Source organism: Myotis myotis, unplaced genomic scaffold, assembly GCF_014108235.1.
Source record: "Myotis myotis isolate mMyoMyo1 unplaced genomic scaffold, mMyoMyo1.p scaffold_m19_p_1, whole genome shotgun sequence".
NCBI classification, from domain to species: domain Eukaryota; kingdom Metazoa; phylum Chordata; class Mammalia; order Chiroptera; family Vespertilionidae; genus Myotis; species Myotis myotis.
In genome coordinates, this window is record NW_023416313.1 from 160,791,670 (window position 1) to 160,812,197 (window position 20,528).

Genomic DNA, 20,528 nt, shown 5'->3' on the forward strand with positions numbered 1-20,528 from the left:
CAATCCCCCAAACCTTACACTCATACTTCCTGGTACCATTGCTTCTTTCCTTCGATCATTCCTTTAGCCCCTCAGGTTATTAGGTTAAAGAAACCTATATACTTATTGCCTACAGCAAACACATTTTCTTGTTCCATCATCTAACCTTTTGATTTTTCAGGACTTCAACAATTTTAAATACTTTCACAGTTTGTTCAGACAACACAGTGTTCCTAAAGTTTCTTGGCTATCATTATTGATAAACAGATTTAGTTTAACATATACCAAATTCAACACTCAAAAATTCATTCTATGAAAATTCAGAGAAATGGGCATGAGATTATACTAAGTATGTGTAGTGGAAGACTGCTGCTCTCTTTAATAACTTGCACAACTAATCAACTATCAGGGAAAATGCCTCCTCTAATACTTCCCCAGTATTCTTTTTACTGCCCTATTATATAGCAGTCATGCAACTGACCTCATCACAAACTCCAGGGATCTGACTAGCCCACATCCACTGTTGTAATCCCACCTTCCTTTGCCAAGTACCAAGTGCTTATTCAGGGAATAATGCACGAGACCCTTGTTTGGTGGTGGGAGGAAAAAGAAACCCCAGCAGTTCCTGGATCTATTTGTGAGCAGGAGGAGAACACCTTAGGAAGAGGTGATACGAAGAAGGTAGAGTGGAGAGACAGAATAAAATCAAGCTCCCAGGGACCCTGTGGAGCAGCTGGACCAACTTTATCTAAAGTTAGTCTAAATCCCACCCATACCTAGACAGCAGATAAATTCCCCTATTGCTGAGTTGGAGTTTCTAAAACCTGCAACTACCAAAAGCATTCAAACTGCTGTATCAACTTACCACCAGATTATAAGCTCGCACAGTTTTATCTGCTGAACAGGTATAGAGCAAATTCCCAAATATCTGAATTGCATTCACTGCAGCTTGGTGCCCCTCAAAACTCCCTTCTGTGGGCTCATCATCATCTCCTGGCTCTGAAGATATTTCTAGAAAACAAGAATATGTTTCAGAAACATGTCCACTGTGTCTGAAAAGATACTCAAACATTAAAACCATTACATAACATGGTGGCCCCTGAGTTCTCCTTAGAGTCTAGTTCCCATTAAAAATACCACAGTTTTCATTAAGATCTTCATTATGAAGATTTCATAGTAAGAGAAAGCAGGGAAGGCCTTTCACTTAAGAAAATGATACTTGTATGAGTTTTTGAGTGATAATGGAAAGGCACCAAATATCTTCACATACAGTTGTTTCACTGAGCAAGGCATTATTCTTGATGTATCAGGACAATGCTCTGACCAACTGAGCTACCCGGCCAGGGCGGCATTATTCTTTAAGCAGTTCTGTCTCAAAGCAAAATCCCCTGGAGCCAATGAAACCTTAATACTAAATAAATGAATAGATAAGAGAGCCAGGTAAGAGAGATGGGCGTAAGAAACTGAAAAGAAGGATTTGAGGATTTAGGAATACAGTAACTGCTTGTCAAAGCAATCCTCTTGGTGCTAACTCCTACCCCCTATTCTATAAGTATATTTAAGTAGATTTAAACCCTGGCTCTAACATTTACAAAGCTTTTCTCTGTGGTAATTTAAATAAAACAGAACAACCAAATACCTGAAGAGTTCTTCGATCCTTTTATGGAGGAGATCACGGTCTGAGTTTCTGCCACACTACAAAACAATAGCAAAAGTCTTCTTAGCATCTGTGTGAATAGGACAGGTAGTAAAACCTAAATTTTCCTGACTCAAAGTATTGTTCTAATCAATGGGCAAAGTAGCAATGATGAGATCATTTTCCATCTGAAATTTCTATATGGAAGGAAATAAAAGTACAGTAAATATTTATAACACAAATGAGAAAGCAGCAAATCTCCACTGCCAAGTTTTTGAGTCTTCCACATCTGCAATGCCTACAGATTCTCTATAAATTTGATTCTTTTAAAAATTCTGAGTCATAACAAAAAGTTCTTTTTTTTTTTTTTTTTAAGAGAAGAAGAATGGCCAAAACCGGTTTGGCTCAGTGGATAGAGCGTCGCCCTGCGGACTGAAAGGTCCCAGGTTCGATTCCGGGGGTTGCGGGCACATCCCCAGTAGGAGATGTGCAGGAGGCAGCTGATTGATGTTTCTCTCTCATCGATGTTTCTAACTCTCTATCTCTCTCCTTTCCTCTCTGTAAAAAATCAATAAAATATATTTAAAAAAAAAAAAGAGAGAAGAAGAATGGCCCTAGCCGGTTTGGCTCAGTGGATAGAGTGTAGGCCAGCAGACCAAAGGGTCCCAGGATTGACTCCGGGCAAAGGCACGTACCTCAGTTGCAGCCTCCTCCCCGGCTCGGGCCCTGGTTGGGGTGCGTGCAGGAGGCAACCAATCAGTGTGTTTCTCTCACATCGATATTTTTCTGTCTTTCCCTCTCTCTTCCTCTCTCTCTAAAAATCAACGGAAAAATGTCCTCGAGTGAGAATTAAAAAAATAAAAGAAAGGTGAGACTGTTCTGATTGGACCAATACAACATCCCTACCTTACAGGGATACCATCTTTATAGCGAGTGCCAATCTCACTGGTAGAGCTAACTTCATCACAACCAGAACGAGAAGTTTCTAATGAGTGTTGCTCTGTGCAGTTCCAAATATCCTTCTTCGATGGGCTGTCTGGCTTCTCCTCTCCAGATTCCGAGGAATCAATGGCCACTACTTCTAACTGAGGGTTAGGAAGTTCCAGGACTTCCAGAGAGGAGTCACTGTCTGGCTCATCCCGGACACTGTCTTGTTCAAGTCCAGTTCTGCTATCTTCCCAGGTGGAGGTTGTTACTTTCCCTCCTTTGGCTGACTTTGCAGTTTTCACTTTCCTCACAGGCTTAGCAGTAAATACATCCTGCTCGGTGTCACTGTTCTCGGGCACATGGGCGGCTCGCAGAGTCTTCTTCTTCCTAAGTTTCTTCTTTTTCTTGTTCCCCCGCGTTCCAGCTGATGTCAGAGTAGACTCTGCTTGCTCAGGCTGGTCAGCGAGGGAGAGGGATTCCTTCTCTAAAGAGGTTTCTGAAGCAAAGAACAATCTTGGAAAAGAACTGGTACAGGCTTCAGACCCGCTGTTGCCTTTGGTTGGCTCTTCACCTTCTTTATTTATGCTAGGAAGACCAGCTGATTGGGACGAGAGAACATTTTCCCCATTTTTGGTACTTCCTTGCTCCACAGAAAGCCTCAGTTCTCGGCTGGGCTCATGGAAATTTTCTGTTGGCTCTGACAAGGACAACGGTGCAGTGAGGGATGCATCGACTGAACGGCGGTCACTGACCTCTCCTGAGGAGAGAAGAAAAAAATGATGGCACCTTTTGTGTTTGCTATTTATAGTCATAAACTGCAATTATTTGTTACTGGTTGAATTTCTAACAATTAATGAAATTTCAATGACATATTAAACCATGGCTTTTAAAGCTGTTCTCTCACCCCTCAATTTCCCATAACCAACATAAGTGTCCATTTCAGAACTTAGTACACTTTGCCTTGCTCAATCTCACAAATAACACGCATGTTTTATACCCTGCAAAAGCTCCTTATGGCAGGATTGTTTCTATCAATCTTTTTTCCTTGCTTCTTATTTGAAATATCCACATACTGAACATCATGTTCTATTCTTAGCAGACACTAAAGTATCTATTTAACTGAAGTGCATTTCTTAATTTTCACTATGCATTTTACCTGTACATCATCCAGTTTAACTACATACTAGTAGTTAAAAAGTCAGCTGAGCCCTAGCCGGCTTGGTTCAGTAGACAGAGCGTCGGCCTGCGGACTGAAGGGTCCCAGGTTCGATTCCGGTCAAGGGCATGTACCTTGGTTGTGGGCACATCCCCAGTAGGGGGTGTGCAGGAGGCAGCTGATCGATGTTTCTTTCTCATCGATGTTTCTAACTCTCTATCCCTCTCCCTTCCTCTCTGTAAAAAAATCAATAAAATATATATTTTTTTAAAAAGTCAGTTGACTTAAAAATGTCTATTTTCTTTGACTTAAGTTATTTCATGTCTATAAATTTAAACTGATAAAATAATCACATACTCAAAGACATATATAACATAATGTTACACAGAATCCTAAAAACAAGGGGAAAAAAAACTAAACATTCAAAGGAGATTATATAAATTGCACATCCAGATTATTATGCAATTTCTCAAATATTATGCAACTAGTAAAATAAAATATTTTAGATGAATTATTTTTATGACATGGGGAAATGATCATGACATACTAAATGGAAAAAAGCCAAAAGTTATAACGGACTACAATTTGTCCTTTGTATAAGTCTACATGTAAACACAAACATGTAAGATTTAAAAAAAGACTGAAAGCCCTAGCCAGTATGGCTCAGTTGTTTGAGCATTATCCCATGCACCAAAAGGTAGCCGGTTCAATTCCTGGTCAGGGCACATACCCGCATTGCAGGTTTGGTCCCTGGTTGGGGTGTGTATGTGGGAGGAAACCGATCCATGTTTCTCACACTGATGTTTCTCTCCTCTCTCCCTCTCCCTTCCTCTCTCTCTAAAATCAATAAAAAACATATTTTTTTAAAAACTCTTCCCTACTCTATCATAAAAAAGACTGAAATAATACAGGTTGTCCCAAAAAAATGTATACACACTTTGAATGATTATAAAGTCAGTGTTTATTAATATACAGTTCATTTTCAAAATTTAAAAGAATCTACAGAAATGAATAATTTTTTTGTTAATGACTGTCTTCAAACTGGTGACAGTTCTGGTCCAGGCATTGCTGAAAACGCAAAGCAATGGAATCGCAAACATCAAGAATTGTTTCATGCACAAGTATTTGTGCATCCTCAATCCATTGACTGTTGCTGGTTTTATCTTTTATGTATCTCCATTAAAAAAAAAAGTCTAGTGGCACTTTAGGATAAATTTTCTTTGTTCAAAGCTTAGTCTGGCTTCAAATCAGTAAAACCTGAAAAGGAGTGAAAATTAGGTGAGTGTATACATTTTTGGGGGATACCCTATATGTATAACATATTTCGATTTCTAGTTTCCCAATTATTTACAATGTACATAAATTAGAGGGTTTTTTATTCTTAAATTTTTAAATTGATTTTAGAGAGAGAGAGGAAAGGAGATGAAGAGAGAGAAAACATCAATAAGAGAGAGAAGCATCAATTGCCACCTTCACTGGGGATCAAGCTCATAACCTGGACATGTGCCCTGAGCAGGAATCGAATCGGCAACCTCTTGGTGCATGGGATGACGTTCAACCAAGCACACCAGCCAGGACAACATAAACTAGTTTTACAATCAGAAAAAAAAAATCTACTTAAAGTTGCTTTTTAAAAATTAGTTTAAAAGATCACTATATTTCTTATTACTAGTTTTTTGGGTTTTTTTATTTTTTATTTTTTTAAAATATATTTTATTGATTTTTTACAGAGTGGAAGGGAGAGGGATAGAGAGTTAGAAACATCGATGAGAGAGAAACATTGACCAGCTGCCTCCTGCACACCTCCTACTGGAGATGTGCCTGCAACCCAGGTATATGCCCTTGACCGGTATCGAACCTGGGACCCTTCAGTCCACAGGCCGACGCTCTATCCACCGAGCCAAACCGGTTTTGGCCTTATTACTAGTTTTTTAAAGAAAACACTAAATATCATCCATATAAAAGTAACAAAATTCAATATGAAAGACAATATACATTTGATACAGATATCTAAATTAGTGTTGCAACAGGTAGAGAAATAGAATAATTCTTCAGAATTTTTATTTTGGCTTAAGAAATCACACAATGCCAGTTTGTTTACTTTTTACTTAACTATTAACACAGCACCATTGTGGTTATACAAACTTCAAGTAATATTTTAAGTTGCTCAGAAGTTATTTTCAAATGGTAACCAAGTGAGTGTTATTTTATGTAAATACTGAAACTAAAAACCTTGGCTATTTCTCAAAACCATTCAAGTTCCTATTAGATGATTCTAAACCCCGGAGCCCCCTCTACCTTTCATCATGGCTACCAGGTTTCCCAGGTTTATATTAACCCTGGCTTGTACTTTAAGTGATAAAGACAATCAAGTGCTAAGAAATTCAGAGAAAATATCTTATCTGACTGAACAACATCAACCTTATTTATCACCCCAGAACTAAATAATTCTGCACCCATCCAATAAATGGAACCTTTTAGGTGCTAATACAAAATCAAGTAAGTAATTCTATATTAGAGAAAATTAAGGAAAAGTTATTGATATTTAAATAATTAACCTGAATGAAGAAAACCTTAAGAAAAGTTAATTGTATTAACTTCAGTTTAATGAACAAGTATAACTTTACATCACTGATATAAAATTGCCCATTACAGGGTTGCCCCTTAATTAAGAGAAAAATTTACACACTATTACCTTGCAGCAATTCCTTGGACACACTGCAAGGAGACCCTTGTGACACAGCATTCACATTACCTTCTTGTTCAGAAGACATAGGTTCTTGTTTAATCTGAATCGATGAGTCCGGAGCAGGAACACTGCCATGGGCTTGGAAAGTAGGAGATGTGGGTACTTGGCAAGGGACTCCTGTGGATGATGGAGGCTCCAGAAAAACTGGGAAGAAGGGAGTAGGCAGCAGCGTGGCATCAGCAGATGTTTGAGATCTACTGCTCCTCTGTTCTCGCGGAAGGCTACAGGGAACCTGGTATGGGCGTTCAGCAGGTTCATATGTTTCTGAAATGGAATACATATATACAAAAGCAAAAATGTTATCTGAAAAGTCACTTGTTTCTTAGCCAATATGTATTTTTAAAGATCATACAAGAATTTAAAGACTCTCCTAATTCTTCCAAATAGACTGTCATATATCTACAAAACCATCAAGGATACAGACAGAATAGGCATTAATAATCTAATTTTTCAGATTTTAAGTGACTTATCCAAGGTCATATAGATACTAATAGAAGAGCCAAGATTTGAACGCAAGTGTTTTGATTCCTAACCCAAGGCTCCTTCTATAATATACTGTCTCAATTGCTAAGCATTTTGAGGATGGATGTACAGTCTTACAGGCCTTTCCGTAGGAGAATGAAACCAAAGAGACATGAGAGAAATCGTATGATTTTTTTTAATGACTATTTCAATTCCCCTCTAAAGAGAAAAAAAAAAAAAAGTTACAGAGGGCCCAATCCGAATACCTTGCAATCCCTGTAGAATTTGTATTCTATGGGTCCTCAGTGCACTCATCTCCATAGTTATCTAAAAATAAAGTATTTTGTCATGAATTTTCAAATCCAATTTCAGAGATTATCCATTTTCATTAAATGTTCCACCTGCTGTTACCTGCTGCTTGAGCATAAGAAGCCTCTGAACTTCCACATAAGCTGTCTGAAGTGCTGCCCGGGCTTGCAGAAGGTTGTTATCCATGCACTGCAACGACTTGCTTAGTTCTTCCTCCCTTAAAGAAATACTCAGCAGCTGGTCGACCTGCGAACGTTCTGCCAGAAGAAACCATAGGCTTGTTTAGTAATGGAGACTCCTCTTCAATATTTATTTACTAATACAGCTCCTCAGAACATGGAACTACATCAGTATCTAGGATAAGCCTTTATTTCTCCCAATAGGTACCACAGACTCATTGAATCTCACAAATCATATAGTCAAGTCAGTTGCTGTCAGAGCTGGAAACCAAAAGTGAGAATTGGTAAGATGAAGGTGCCTCCAAGGTTCAGGAGTACCACCAGGTGGTACCATCTTACCTAATAACCATTTTCCACCACTACCCTTCGGTGAAATCTCTGTCCCAAGCAAATCCACTGTTGCAGTTTCCTTTATCTACCACCCTCTTCACCCCGGGCTTTGCTTAGATTGGACCCCAGATCTGTTCTGCTTGCACTCTCCTCCCAATCCACATTTTTCTAGTCTGTTAGTTAACATAGTTATGTTTATTAGAGAAATCTGCCTGAAGGAGCTGTAGCAAACGTTTCCATTACTACAGCAGAAAATCAAACTTTTTAGTTACTTTAAATAAAATGTTCTACTATATGTACAGTGGGACCTTGACTTACGAGTGTCCCGACTAACGAGTTTTTTGAGATACCAGCTGTCTCTCGGGGGATTTTTTGCATTGAGTTGATAGAGTAATTTGAGTTAACGATCGGTCCCGGAATGAATTAAACTCGTAAGTCAAGGCCCCATTGTATATATTTGTCACCTTTGTTTGTCTCTTCCCCATTCAATATGCCAGGACCTCTTTCCTAAACCAGACTCACATACCTAACTACCAACTTGATATCTCTACCTAGGTGTCTATAAGGTCCTTTTTAAAAATAAATAAATAAAATATGTTTTTATTGATTTCAGAGAGAGGAAGGGAGGAGAGACGGAAACATCAATGATGAGAGAATCATTCATGGACTGTCTCCTGCACGCCCCCTACTGGAATCGAGCCGGCAATCTGGGCAGGTGTCCTGACTGAGAATCGAACTGTGATCTCCTGGGTCATGAATTGACGCTCAACCACTGAGCTACACCAGCCGGGCTCTGAGGTCCTTTAACTCAAAGGATCCAAAAGGGAACTCATCATCTTCCTCTATTCTTAACCTGCTCCTCATGGAGTTTCCTAGCTCTACAAATGATGTCACCATCCACACAGTTGCCCCAACTAGAAACTGGGGTCATCCTTGACTCCTACCTTACACATCACTTCCAATCACCCAAGACTCTTTCAATCACTTCCCGCACTAGCTCTCATACTGGATCAGGGTTGGAGTCAGTGTAAAGCAAGCGCTGAAGAAGCATACCAGTCAGAGAGCCACCTTAAAAACTTCTCTCCTCAATTCACACGAGAAAAGCAACCAAGATTCATAAAAAATGAAGACTGAAAGAAATGGATAAATGACCAAAATGGACAAAAATTTACTGAAGGCCTGTTCCTCTTCATCCCATTGAAAAGGCCCAATGAGACTTTCTGTTTTTATATTGGACTCAATTTGTCCAAGATATATATTAACTTTAGCTTACAGGTATATGTGGCATCATGTATTTCTCCTACAGATGCAACTGTATGTTATGTATATAGTAGAAAATCAAACTTTTCCATGCACTAAGCAAGACAACAAAAATGTAAAAAAAAGCCGAAACCGGTTTGGCTCAGTGAATAGAGCGTTGGCCTGAGGACTGAAGGGTCCCAGGTTCAATTCCGGTCAAGGGCATGTACCTTGGTTGTGGGCACATCCCCAGTGGGAGATGTGCAGGAGGCAGCTGATCGATGTTTCTCTCTCGTCGATGTTTCTAACTCTCTATCTCTCTCCCTTCCTCTCTGTAAAAAATCAATAAAATATATTTTTAAAAAAAAATGTAAAAAAAAATAATAAATGGGCGATCAGTGTTTGAAAACCACAAACTATACTATGTGAAGTTGTAAAAAGGTTGAATTGCTAAAAGAACAATTTCCTTCTGCCAGAATATTCTGCACTATACCTTTCTTTCCTTTAATTTTCCTTCTTTTATTTTTTCTCTCAAGACTTGGGAGTTCAGGAGAAGATCCATCCTGAGGAAATACAGAAAATTGAATAATATTAAATATATAATGGCCATTATCCAGAAGGGGAAAAAAAGAATTAGTTCTGAGATAGTTATACAATATTCTTTATTATTTTTTCCATCACTGACAGGACAGTAATAGAAGTATCCTGTACATGATATGAACTACAATATTAGCTGAATAAACATATACATATGATCTTTTTTTAAATCTGAGGTCAAGTACCTTTATAGCATTTTAGAGGCAGTGAAGCCCACAGGGCAGGGCAAAGCATTTCTCTCCCCGGCAGAGCAAGACCGAGAAGCATGGACAAAACCAGTGACACATCTATCTGATTTCATCGTGGCAGTTTCTACTTTAAATTTCAGATTAAAATATTCACAATGAAAAGCTAAACAGTCTATTGAGACAAGCCCTAAGATATTGGCTTTGTCATAGAACAATCTCTCACCCAACTACAGTATCTAGCTCAAAGGGGGGCAGAGCTGGAATGTGAATCCAGGCCTACAGCCCAAGCCCTTATTCGCTCTGTTATATTATATTGCCTCAGTATTAAAGGAAATAGCCCATTTTCTCACAGTGCTAGATTCCAGACTGTATTACCGTCACAATTCTTTCTTTTCAAAAAGGGTTTCTGAAAGGGTTAAGCAGTATTAGCAACAGAGATGCCAGAACAGAAGTGGTGTCAGTGAAGGAACGGATTCTGAAAGGCCATGCTGGATGAATGAAGTACGAAAGATAGAGTAACGGAGACTACAAATATTTCTAAGACTATGCTCATATAGATGCACTCTATTAGCATTAAAACTTGATGTTAAGCCTAAAACTCCTAGATCCAACAAGCCTGTATGCCCTCCGAAGGCAACACTAGAGTGCCTTTCTTCAGCAGCTGTACAGAATGCATCATGGAAACAGATAAAGTTACAGCTGAAGATGTGGCTTACTCCTTGTCAGGTGATAGAAAATGATTGGCTTGATGACTAATTTTAGAGATGACTTCATATTTTCCTAGTACTGTACAATCATATTCAATTACATCAAAGTTAGTAGAATTACTCAGTGAAAGAAACCAGTAGAATAATCTGAAAGCAAGAGTAAGAACCTCACAAGTCTTCTAGGCCAGAGTAGGCAGAACCACAACCCTGGACACCCAAGAAAAATTAAACCGTTAAATCTTTCTTACAACATCCAAGTCACCACATAAAATGTTCTACAAAAGGCACAGAAAATCATACTCACTCCAGTGGCTCTTCGTTTCTTTCTAATGTTCTGACCGTCATTTTGTTCAGCACCAGAGGTACAGCTACTATCTGTGCCTGCATCTGCCAAATTAGAGCCTGCAAGAGCTGAGGATGCACATGATGTTAAAGAGTTCCCTTCTCCATTACTCTCCTTGGCATTCGGATTCTCTGAAGGTGGTCCAGAACTCTCCTGGCTGTTCAGGTCTTTTGTCAAATGAATCAAAGATTTTGCACAGTCAGAAAGTAACTGTGCACTGTGCCGCCTTCGAGGAGCAACATTTTCAGCCCTTTCACCTGTTCTGAGGGAGGCGGCCAGAGGTGTCACTTCCTGCTTAAGGCCCACGGTTGTTTTTGGACTCTGTGCAGCCCTCGATGAGTTACTAGGTGTAAAAATCTGCTGGGGCTCATTTTCTTTGCCTGCACTTTCCTCACTGAAGAAGCTATACGCAGGAGCCCTGTCCATGATCACACTGCTCTCAGAAAGGCTTCGTTTCCTTGCCAATCCAGGAGATGAAGAAATGGACACATCTTCCCACTGGAATCCTTCTAGATTGGACAGATCAGGCTCCTCATCCAAATCCAAGACCTCTTGTTCATTTTGAACTAGAGGCACCATTTCTATGCCAAACCTTAAGAAAGAAAGAAAAGATCATAAATCCAACGTGGTTGAGAGAAGGGAGCACCACTTCACGTTCCAGCCTCTGCTATGCACTGAAATGACAAACATAAATAAGATGGTTCGGCCCGCGAGGAGCTCAGTCTGAAAGCTTTACGTAAATAACCACAGTATGAGTTTTGTATTATAAGTATTGTAAAGCAAGACACAGAGAGAAGTATGTCTAAATTAGCAATTGTTACTAAATTAGAGATTAGCATACAGCGATGAGAATATGAGAAAGTAAAAATTGAGGTTTTTATTTCATATGGAGCTTGAAACCAACAAGTACATAATTTTAATAACAAACCAAAACAAACAGAAATGTCTATTAAGCATTCACAAATGTCAGACATTATACTAAGAACTTTATATTTGTTTTTTGTTGTTGAATGTCTTACTGATTTTTTAGAGAGAGGAGGAGGAAGGAGTGAGAGAAACATCAATGTGAGAAATATCAATCAGTTGCCTCCTGTATACACCCCGACTGGGTATGTGCCCTGACAGGAAATTGAACTGTGCACACGATGATGCTCAACCAACTGAGCCACACCGGCCAGGCAGAGCTTTATATTTGTAATCTCAAGTTATGGGAAAGGAAAAGGGGGTACAATAAATACATTACTTCAATAAGGATAGAAATTCAAACTGGGAGAGCTATATAACTGTAATCAGCAGGGTGATGTTCAAGTAGCAAATCTGTGTTGAATGCTGCTTTACCATTCAGAAAGTTTCGTACCTCAACACCAGATGATTAGCCAAATTATTACGCAAGTACTTAAGAGAGAATACTTTGTGATCACACTTATAATGCCCAGAGTAAATACAAGAGGGTAAAGATTCTAAGTAAAAGAGAATGAGAACCGTAAACTTAAAGTAGCATCACTCAATGAAGATCTATAGATAAGAATCAGATTTATATACTTTTTAATGCTGTTACTTTCTGGCCCCTAAAACCAAAGTGCGGGATTTCTGATTTTTTTTTTTTTTTACTATGTCCCCACATCATTTCTCAGAAGTAGTGTTCTTCTTTTTAACCTGAATTTCCTGCTGGGAAACACTTTATTCCATTTGTCATAGAGTAGCAGTCACTCTCTGATAATTAAACCCAACATTCACAACACATTTTAAAAAATTGATTATTAGAGGAAGGGAGGGGGGGAGAAAAGAAGAGGGAGGGGGAGAGAAAGAGAGAGAGAGAGAGACACTGATTTGTTGTTCCACTTATTTATGCCTTCATTGGTTGATTCTTTTATGTGCCCTGACCAGAGATTGAACCCACAACTTTGGTGTATCAGAACGACGCTCTAATCAACTGAGCTACCAGGCCAGGGCACACATATTTTTTGCAAACATTTAATTAAATGTAACAAGAATTCTTCTCCTGACCTGGGTCAAAGGGTAAACTTGGAGAGAAACGGACACTGAAAAGCAGCACATACCTGGGTAAGCCTTTGCCTAGCTCTTGCTTTTTCTTGGTTACTTGCTGAATGACCTGCTCCCAGTTGACATTTCTCCGAGATGCATTTAGAATCTGCCGGAGAGTTGGCTTGAGCCCAGACTCCTTCTCTGTGTCGCTCTTTCGATGGCCACTAATGTTGCGAATGCGGCGAGCACTATTGAGGTTTGGCTCAGGAAGGTGTGCTCCAGTTTTGCTCTTCAAACTAATGTGCCGGGTGAGATCTCTTTGGAGCGACGCAGGAAAGCCAAGCTTACTTAGTTCAGGCAGGAGAAGGCCTGAGGGCTGAGTTATATCACTCTTTTGAAGCTCTGCGTCCAAGCTAGTGCTCTCAAAGCCCTCTGTTTCATAAGATACACGAGACTTAACAGACTCATCAACCTGTCCATCTTCTAGAGAGGCTTTTAAGTCCAGTAGTAAGCCAGAGTGTGGACTGGCTACAGATGTCATTTGTAACTCAGATTCTTTCTGGTGAACTACTGACTCGCATGGGGAAGTGGATAGTTTTCTAGGTGTTTTCAGGTTGTGGTGCTCTCCCTCTTTCTCGTCAGCATTTTGGGTGCTGCAGGATAAGACTTCTGTAGTTGCAGAATCCAGGGTTCCAATTTTTGTTCCATGCTTTTCCACGTCAGATATTTCTCCATCACTCTCATCTTCTAATGAGTGTACTTGAAACTCAATCTTCAAAGATCCTTTTTCAGACTCTTCTACATTCCTACTTGCTTTGTCATAGTTCCTGGTCCTTTTAGAAGTGCTAAGAAGTGGATCTTGCAATGACTCATGAAACTGTAGCACCTCTTTGGCTTTTTGTAGTGTATCACTTAAATTTTCATCAGATTCCCTCTGAGTGCCAAATCTGCTTTTATTCCCTTTTAAAACACGAGGACATGAACTTTGCAATTTGGACCTGTAAGAAGAGCCATGATTGTCTTCCCCCTTGTGTTTGTTTAAGGAATTTGAATGTTTTCCAGGAAAAAAAGAATTCGCTTTGGTGTTTTTTGCGGGATTCTTTGAATCTTGCTTTTGAGGGACTGATTTAGTGACTGGAATTGGAAGAAGTGGGGATTTTAATGATGGCATCTTATTTAAGTTATACGCTTGCTCAGAAGTGGCTTTGTGATTAAGAGATCCAGTATGTGTTTCTTTTTGTGTTTTCAATGTTGGGGAATTATTTGTTTCATCAATTTGGGATGCTTGTGTTCCTTGGATTAAAGTAAAATCAAACAAAGGCTTATCTATCATTTCTGACTTGTTCCCAGTAACGTCTTTCATTCCCGATTGTAAATCCAGAGCCTTCTGGGACGGGTAAGGAGTCCAGCGATGGTGCTTTTCCCTTGCGACACTGCCGTTCTTCCCACCAATTTTGGAAGCTATGGTCTCTGTCTGCTTAGCGGTTTGGCTTTCTGGCTGCTCAAAATTAAAGTCAAATAAGATCTGTGAAGAAAATTTATCACTTGTATATCCTTTAGAAGGACCTCTGTATGTGGCAACTGTACTAACTTTGTCATTTTCTTGCCGCTGCCATTTATATCTCTCTTGATTGTATTTGTTTGACTTGGATTTCTTGTTCCATGGCTTAGCCATGTCTTCCATTTGACAGTTAGAATTTCTGTTTCTGCCTGGTTGAAATTTGTCTCCAGGACTACTGTAATTCCAACTATTTGTATTGCGTACATTGGATTTCCAGTTTCCGTTACTGCTGTTCACATGCCAACTGGAAAAGCCACCTGTTCCTTCAGAATGCCAGCTGGAATTCCTTCCTGTACCATTGTGATTCCAATCTACTGTTCCATTATTTGAATGCCAACCACCTCCAGAATTACTATGGTTATGAAACCAAGTTGAGGAGCCTCCTGCAACACCCTTATGCCACCCTCTTGGTCCAGCACCATTCCTCAAAGAATGTGCAAAGTTGTTTTTCCTCGTATTACTAAAGCCATCTTTCTCCCACTTCCAATCCCGCTGAGGAGGTCCCCGATGGTGCCATGCTGGCTGGCTGTAGCTCTCTCTGTCTTGGTAAGGAATTCTGTCTTCTCGTCTCCGCTGGAGCTGCCTGTCATCAGATTTTATTTCTTGGCTGCCACTGGAAGGTTCATCTTGTCTGAAAGAAAAAGTTTTTCATTACTGATTTAAAGGAATTCTTTTACTTCCTTTAAAGGCATAACCCACCAAACTTCCCCTCAACCTTCCTCCCCTGTTACTTAGACTATTTTATAATATAGAGTCCATTTTTACTTTTATTTTTAATTTTTTTAAAAATATATTTTATTGATCGCCTACAGAGAGGAAGGGAGTAGACAGAGAGCTAGAAACATCGATGAGAGAGAAACATCGATCAGCTGCCCCCTGCACATCTCCTACTGGGGATGTGCCCGCAACCCAGGCACACGCCCCTGACCGTAATCGAACCCGGGACCCTTCAGTCCGCAGGCCGACGCTCCATCCACTGAGCCAAACCGGTTTCGGCCATTTTTATTTTTAATAGTAGTTGCTGGTCAGGGCCAGCATTTTGAAAATAAAAACAATTATATTTTGCAGCTATGGTTAGTTATCATAATTAATACAATTTAAGTTCAGCTGGTCTTAATATTATTATTTCTCCAGTTGTTGGTTCTTTCTGGAAAAAAACCAGTTTCTTAACCTATTTTAAATGGCAAGATTTTACTATGCATAACCATGTTCATTAATAAATACTTTATGCCCTAACCGGTTTGGCTCAGTGGATAGAGCGTCGGCCTGAGGACTCAAGGGTCCCAGGTTCAATTCCAGTCAAGGGCATGTACCTTGGTTGCGGACACAATCCCGGTGGGGAGTGTGCAGGGGACAGCTGATCAATGTTTCTCTCTCATCGATGTTTCTAATTCTCTATCCCTCTCCCTTCCTCTCTGTAAAAAATCAATAAAATATATTTTAAAAAATAAAAAAATAAACACTTTACCAAGCACACATTCAATGACTATTAGTGGAGAATGAAAACTTTTATGCACTGTTTCTATTCCTGAAGGGCTTACAACCTAGTTGACAAAATAAGGTCACAGAGTAAAATAGCACAAAACAAATAAGCAGCACCCACAATGAGTGCTATAAGGCATTCCATGTCCTAGAGGTTTTTATAAAGAAGCTACAGCTGTATGAACTATTCATGTTAGTCAAGAAGCCCACAGAAATGGAATTAAATTTAAGGAAACATCACAGGAATATGTATAAAATTATATCCTCTACAAACTTCCTATGGTATGCCTAGCATAGTACTTAGCATATGGAAGGTGCTCAAAAAATTGAGTAATACTAGATAAAATTTACTGAGTACCTACTAATTGTCAGGCATTTAATTTTCACAACTCTGAAACAAACATTCTTATTATTCCTACTTTTTAGCTGAGGAAACTGAGGATTGGAGAAGTAACTTGTCCAGAATAGCACAGAGAGTAAGTGGTATGACAGAGATTTGGACCTTGGCAGTCTGACTCTAGAGTCTCCACTCAGCCACTAGGCCTTGATAGAATGAATATCCCAAAACAAAGTTTCTGTAGTTGGGTCACCTGTTCTGAACTTGACATGAATCTTAAACTCAGTACTGACTTTATTTTTTAAAAATATATTTTTATTGATTTCAGAAAGGAAGAGAGATGGAGAGACAGTAACATCAATGATGAGAGAGAATCATTGATCAGCTGCCTCCTGCACATACCCAAGTGGGGATAGAGCCCGCAACCCGGGCATGTGCCGGGAATCGAACTGTGACCTCCTGGTTCATAGGTCAACACACAACCGATGAGCCATGTAGGCCGGGTTCAGCACAGACTTTAATTGGCTCTAAAAGCTTCTAATGTCTTTGAGATTAGAAGTTAACTATAATAATTAGAAGTTACCTGTAACATGAATTTACTGAGAAGCTCTTTTACCCTCTGACATAATGTTTAATCATTTACACAGATAAGCTAACAATGGCACAAGAGTGTAATAACCAAAATAGAAGTTAGTCTCCTAGAGGCTCTACGAACACCATAAAACAAGAGTAAAGGACAGCTACTTCACTACACTGAAAGTAGTGAGAATGTCATTTGAAGGACTGAACAATTAAAGAACCAAGTTGCCACTGACATTTTAAAACTAAGAAAGTCTCCTTCAAGGACTTGTTCAAAAAAGCATTTAGCATGTAGAGTAAAAATTACTTTCTTTTTTATATTCAAACCTCTCACTAAAAATGAAAGGTAGACCAGATATAACTAGTACTCAAGAAGGATCTCTAAAATCTTATTTTAGAATTTGAAATGTTTCTCATCATGCCCTAGGACTTGCAAAATTACCCCATCTCATAACTGGTTCTCTCTTTTACTCATATCTGAAAATTTCTGCTTCAATAATTAAAGTATTTAGACCACAAGTCAGCAATTTTAAAATACAACAAACAGCCTAATATATTAACATAGATGTAGGTATGAAATTATGTAGTACAAGCAGGAAAACTTATACTGCTGAAATGATCTTGTCAAATTTAAAAGATAAATTTAGTCAATAAATATTTACTAAAGCACTTAAACATGAAAACATAAATCAAATATGGTAGAAGCACCATGTTAATTCAATTAGGCAAAACAGTTTTTCCTAAGGGATACAATAAGAATATTATATAAAATAGTCATATGAAGCTTATATACTAATACTTTTTCTACAAGAAAATGTGGGTATCAAATAAAAATAATTTTTAATAACCAAAAACTTTGGAACTAATAAAAATAGTCCTACACAGAGTTATCAACATGGTAAAAATTTGAGATATGTAGCAGCAATAGCTAGCTTTATTAGGAACAACACTGAGGGTTTTTTTTAAGCAGACAGTACAGTAGTTCAAGAAAGGATTCCACTGCCCTTTTATGTGTAAGACAGCAACTTCGAGCTAAACTTTACAACTAAGATAAGACTGAATGCTATAGGCTGACAAATATGGAAATGGAAAAGGTATTCTCTACTATCCTGTTTCAGATAAGCTTTTTTAAAAAATCAAAATCATTACTCACCGACTTTGTTCTTTTCTTTGCTTTATTAACTGGACGAGTTCCTTGTCAAAATAATCTTCTTCTTCTTCTTCTCCCTTTCCATCATCTTCTCTTTCCTGGGCATCAATGTTATCTTTGTGCAACTGGCCAGAAATATGCTTTGCATATGCGGAAAGACCCACTTCTGTGACCCCGCACACCCGGCACTCATGACTGCTGTCCCTAGGGAAAGAGGGAGATGAGGGGCATTCAATTCTCCCCACTGGCATGGCACACTCACCAGATCTGCTATAGTTTCCTCTGAAAGACACCGCACACTTTGGCACAGTGGAAAATTAGTGCTAATCAACTTCAATAGTCCTTTCATTCCTTTTAATGAGTTTGTTCCTAGTTTACTTTTTAATGAATTTAAGATTCTTTTCCAGCAATCAAGAGGCAGTACACTTCAGAATAACGTCGTTTGGGAGGAGGAATCTTCTTGAATTGCTGTACTTAACATCTTGCCAGAGGAAACATGGTGAAAGGGGAGGCAGGGTAGGGGGCTCAGAGCAAACACAAGTTGCTCTAGAGCACACCCATGGTGCCAGCTGCACTCAGGAAGCCTGGTGACAGCACTTCCATTTAATATCTGGCTCAAGAACTTTCTCCCAGTGAAAGGGAAGGGGTGGAGAAAAGAGTAGGCAGCAGAGCCAATCCCAGCTGGGTAACTAAATCGAACAGCTGGAGCTCTGCCTGGAATGCGAAGATTCCGGACCCAGGGCAAACGACCAGAGTAGTCTCAGCAAACTTTTTTGGTCTGAGTGAAACATGTGATCTACATTCTGCATCAGAAGGGCTTATTTTAAAGGGAATGGAAAGCATTTCAGTTGTAGGAAGTCAACAGCTGTGCTAGGCAAATGGTTTTTCTCAAGTTTCAGAATATGCTACAGTTTAGAGAGAAGCAAAACCAAGTTCTTAGTTAAGAAATTGATTGAGCAGACTTTTACTTTACACACTCAGTGGTAAAGCTCATCCTTGGCCAGTTCAAGAAGCTGTAGGAGACGAGTAATTTAACTGCTTTTTTAGCGTCCTGAAATCCCTTGATGGTTCAGCTGTCTATGTGGTCATTAAGAAACAACTCAACTCTTAGCATTTGTCTTGGGGTTACACTAGTGATACTTTTGCATTTCCTATACCGATCTATTAAAAACAAAACAACTCAACACAGAAGACATGCTGTCTTGGATAAAACAGACTCTATATATATATATACACGATTCCACCTTACCCTCACATACAACCATCAAGACATGGCAGAATTCATATCAATAAACCAGAAGAGACCTTCAAGACTGAGTACTTCATTTACTAGTTACAAATCACCTGAACATTCATTTAAAAAAAAAAAAAAAAAAAGCAGCTTATTGAGCAACTACTAAATTCTAGGCACCATGCTAAGGAGATGACTACAAGTTGTCTAGGGTGACAAAATATAAACAAAAAATGCCCACTATGCCCAGTAAATTTAAAAACAAAGAACACACTATTATTTTACTTGGCAAGAATCATAGAAAATGCCTCAGAAAAATGGGGAAAATTCAGTTTTTTGGGCTGTGTAATCTTAAATGCTCTGGATAAATATAGTTTTTGACATTAAGATTCATTTTAATAAGTTCCCTGAAAATATCATTACCTGATTACCTTAAATATTAATAATTCTTTCTAATCCTCAAGAAACTTTAATACACTGTTTTCACGAGTTTTCCACCTCATTTATATACTTAGAGAAGAATAATCCTCAACTTTCTCCAATTTATCAGGGATAGCCATACTCTTCTCTCATGCAATTAAAATTAAGGTAGCTTTCCAAGTGAATGTTAACTTGTAACAGAAAACAAGCCTTTTCTCACAGCAACACAGAAATAAGATTAAAATATATAAATATAAATCAACCCAAATGGCAGCATCAGAAGCCTCTGAAGACTGTAACTAACATAGCATACATAGTTTATATTATAATAAAAATTTAAATCAACTGAATTTTCTGGTTAAAAAATCTTTTTGGTTTTAAACTCTCTAAAATTATGGAACGTCTTCTAGTCTACTTTTCTATCTAAAAGCTTACAGAATGCTAACCTGTATATTGCAGTACCAAGAACATCATTCTAAAAGGTATTCTTAAGTAAAATCCCTGATTTTATCCTTACTTTAAAATGCAGACAATTTTCCTCAGGTCCAAACTATCAAAATCCCTCCCTCTCTCTTTAAAGACATAATTGGAAGGCCACACTGACTTTTTAAAATATTAAGGAATGTAGTGTAAAGTAGGCAGTATTTAACTCTGTTAAAAAATAAACATTCATTTTCATAAACCCACACACTTTGCAATCTCCAAAGCACAAGCATATGTTGGACATGTAATAGACACTTAAACACAGATTTTTAAAACATTTCTGCTTTCCTTGCAAAAACTAATGATTAACCATGGTTCCAAAGTTATTCGATAGAAAAACACCTTAAGAGATCCTGCCCAGAAGGGTACAGGCAACATAAAAATTAACAATGGAAACAATTGATCAAAACCCAGAAATCCCTAACATTTTTCTTATAAATGAAATCTAGTTTAAAGAAGAGAGAGATAAGCTTTACAAGAAACATCAAAAAGAGAAAA

General features: G+C 38.6%; 1 protein-coding gene across 12 annotated transcripts in view; it reads right to left on the reverse strand.

The window, feature by feature from the left end:
- The window catches only part of ZNF106 (zinc finger protein 106), a 59,676-nt gene that overhangs the window by 16,889 nt on the left and 22,259 nt on the right, over positions 1 to 20,528 (reverse strand). For 6 of the 12 annotated variants that reach the window (XR_004966026.1, XM_036298800.1, XM_036298828.1 and 3 more), the window contains 10 exons: positions 17,900 to 18,100; positions 12,862 to 14,979; positions 10,763 to 11,393; positions 9,460 to 9,529; positions 7,321 to 7,475; positions 7,176 to 7,236; positions 6,394 to 6,711; positions 2,522 to 3,299; positions 1,619 to 1,674; positions 845 to 990 (listed from right to left, as the gene is read on the reverse strand). Coding sequence is in view for 11 of the 12 variants with exons in the window: in XM_036298800.1 (XP_036154693.1) it covers positions 845 to 990; positions 1,619 to 1,674; positions 2,522 to 3,299; positions 6,394 to 6,711; positions 7,176 to 7,236; positions 7,321 to 7,475; positions 9,460 to 9,529; positions 10,763 to 11,393; positions 12,862 to 14,979; positions 17,900 to 18,100 (4,534 nt within the window). In the remaining variant the exon portion in view is untranslated. The other 6 variants (XM_036298882.1, XM_036298863.1, XM_036298854.1 and 3 more) reach the window with 3 other exon arrangements.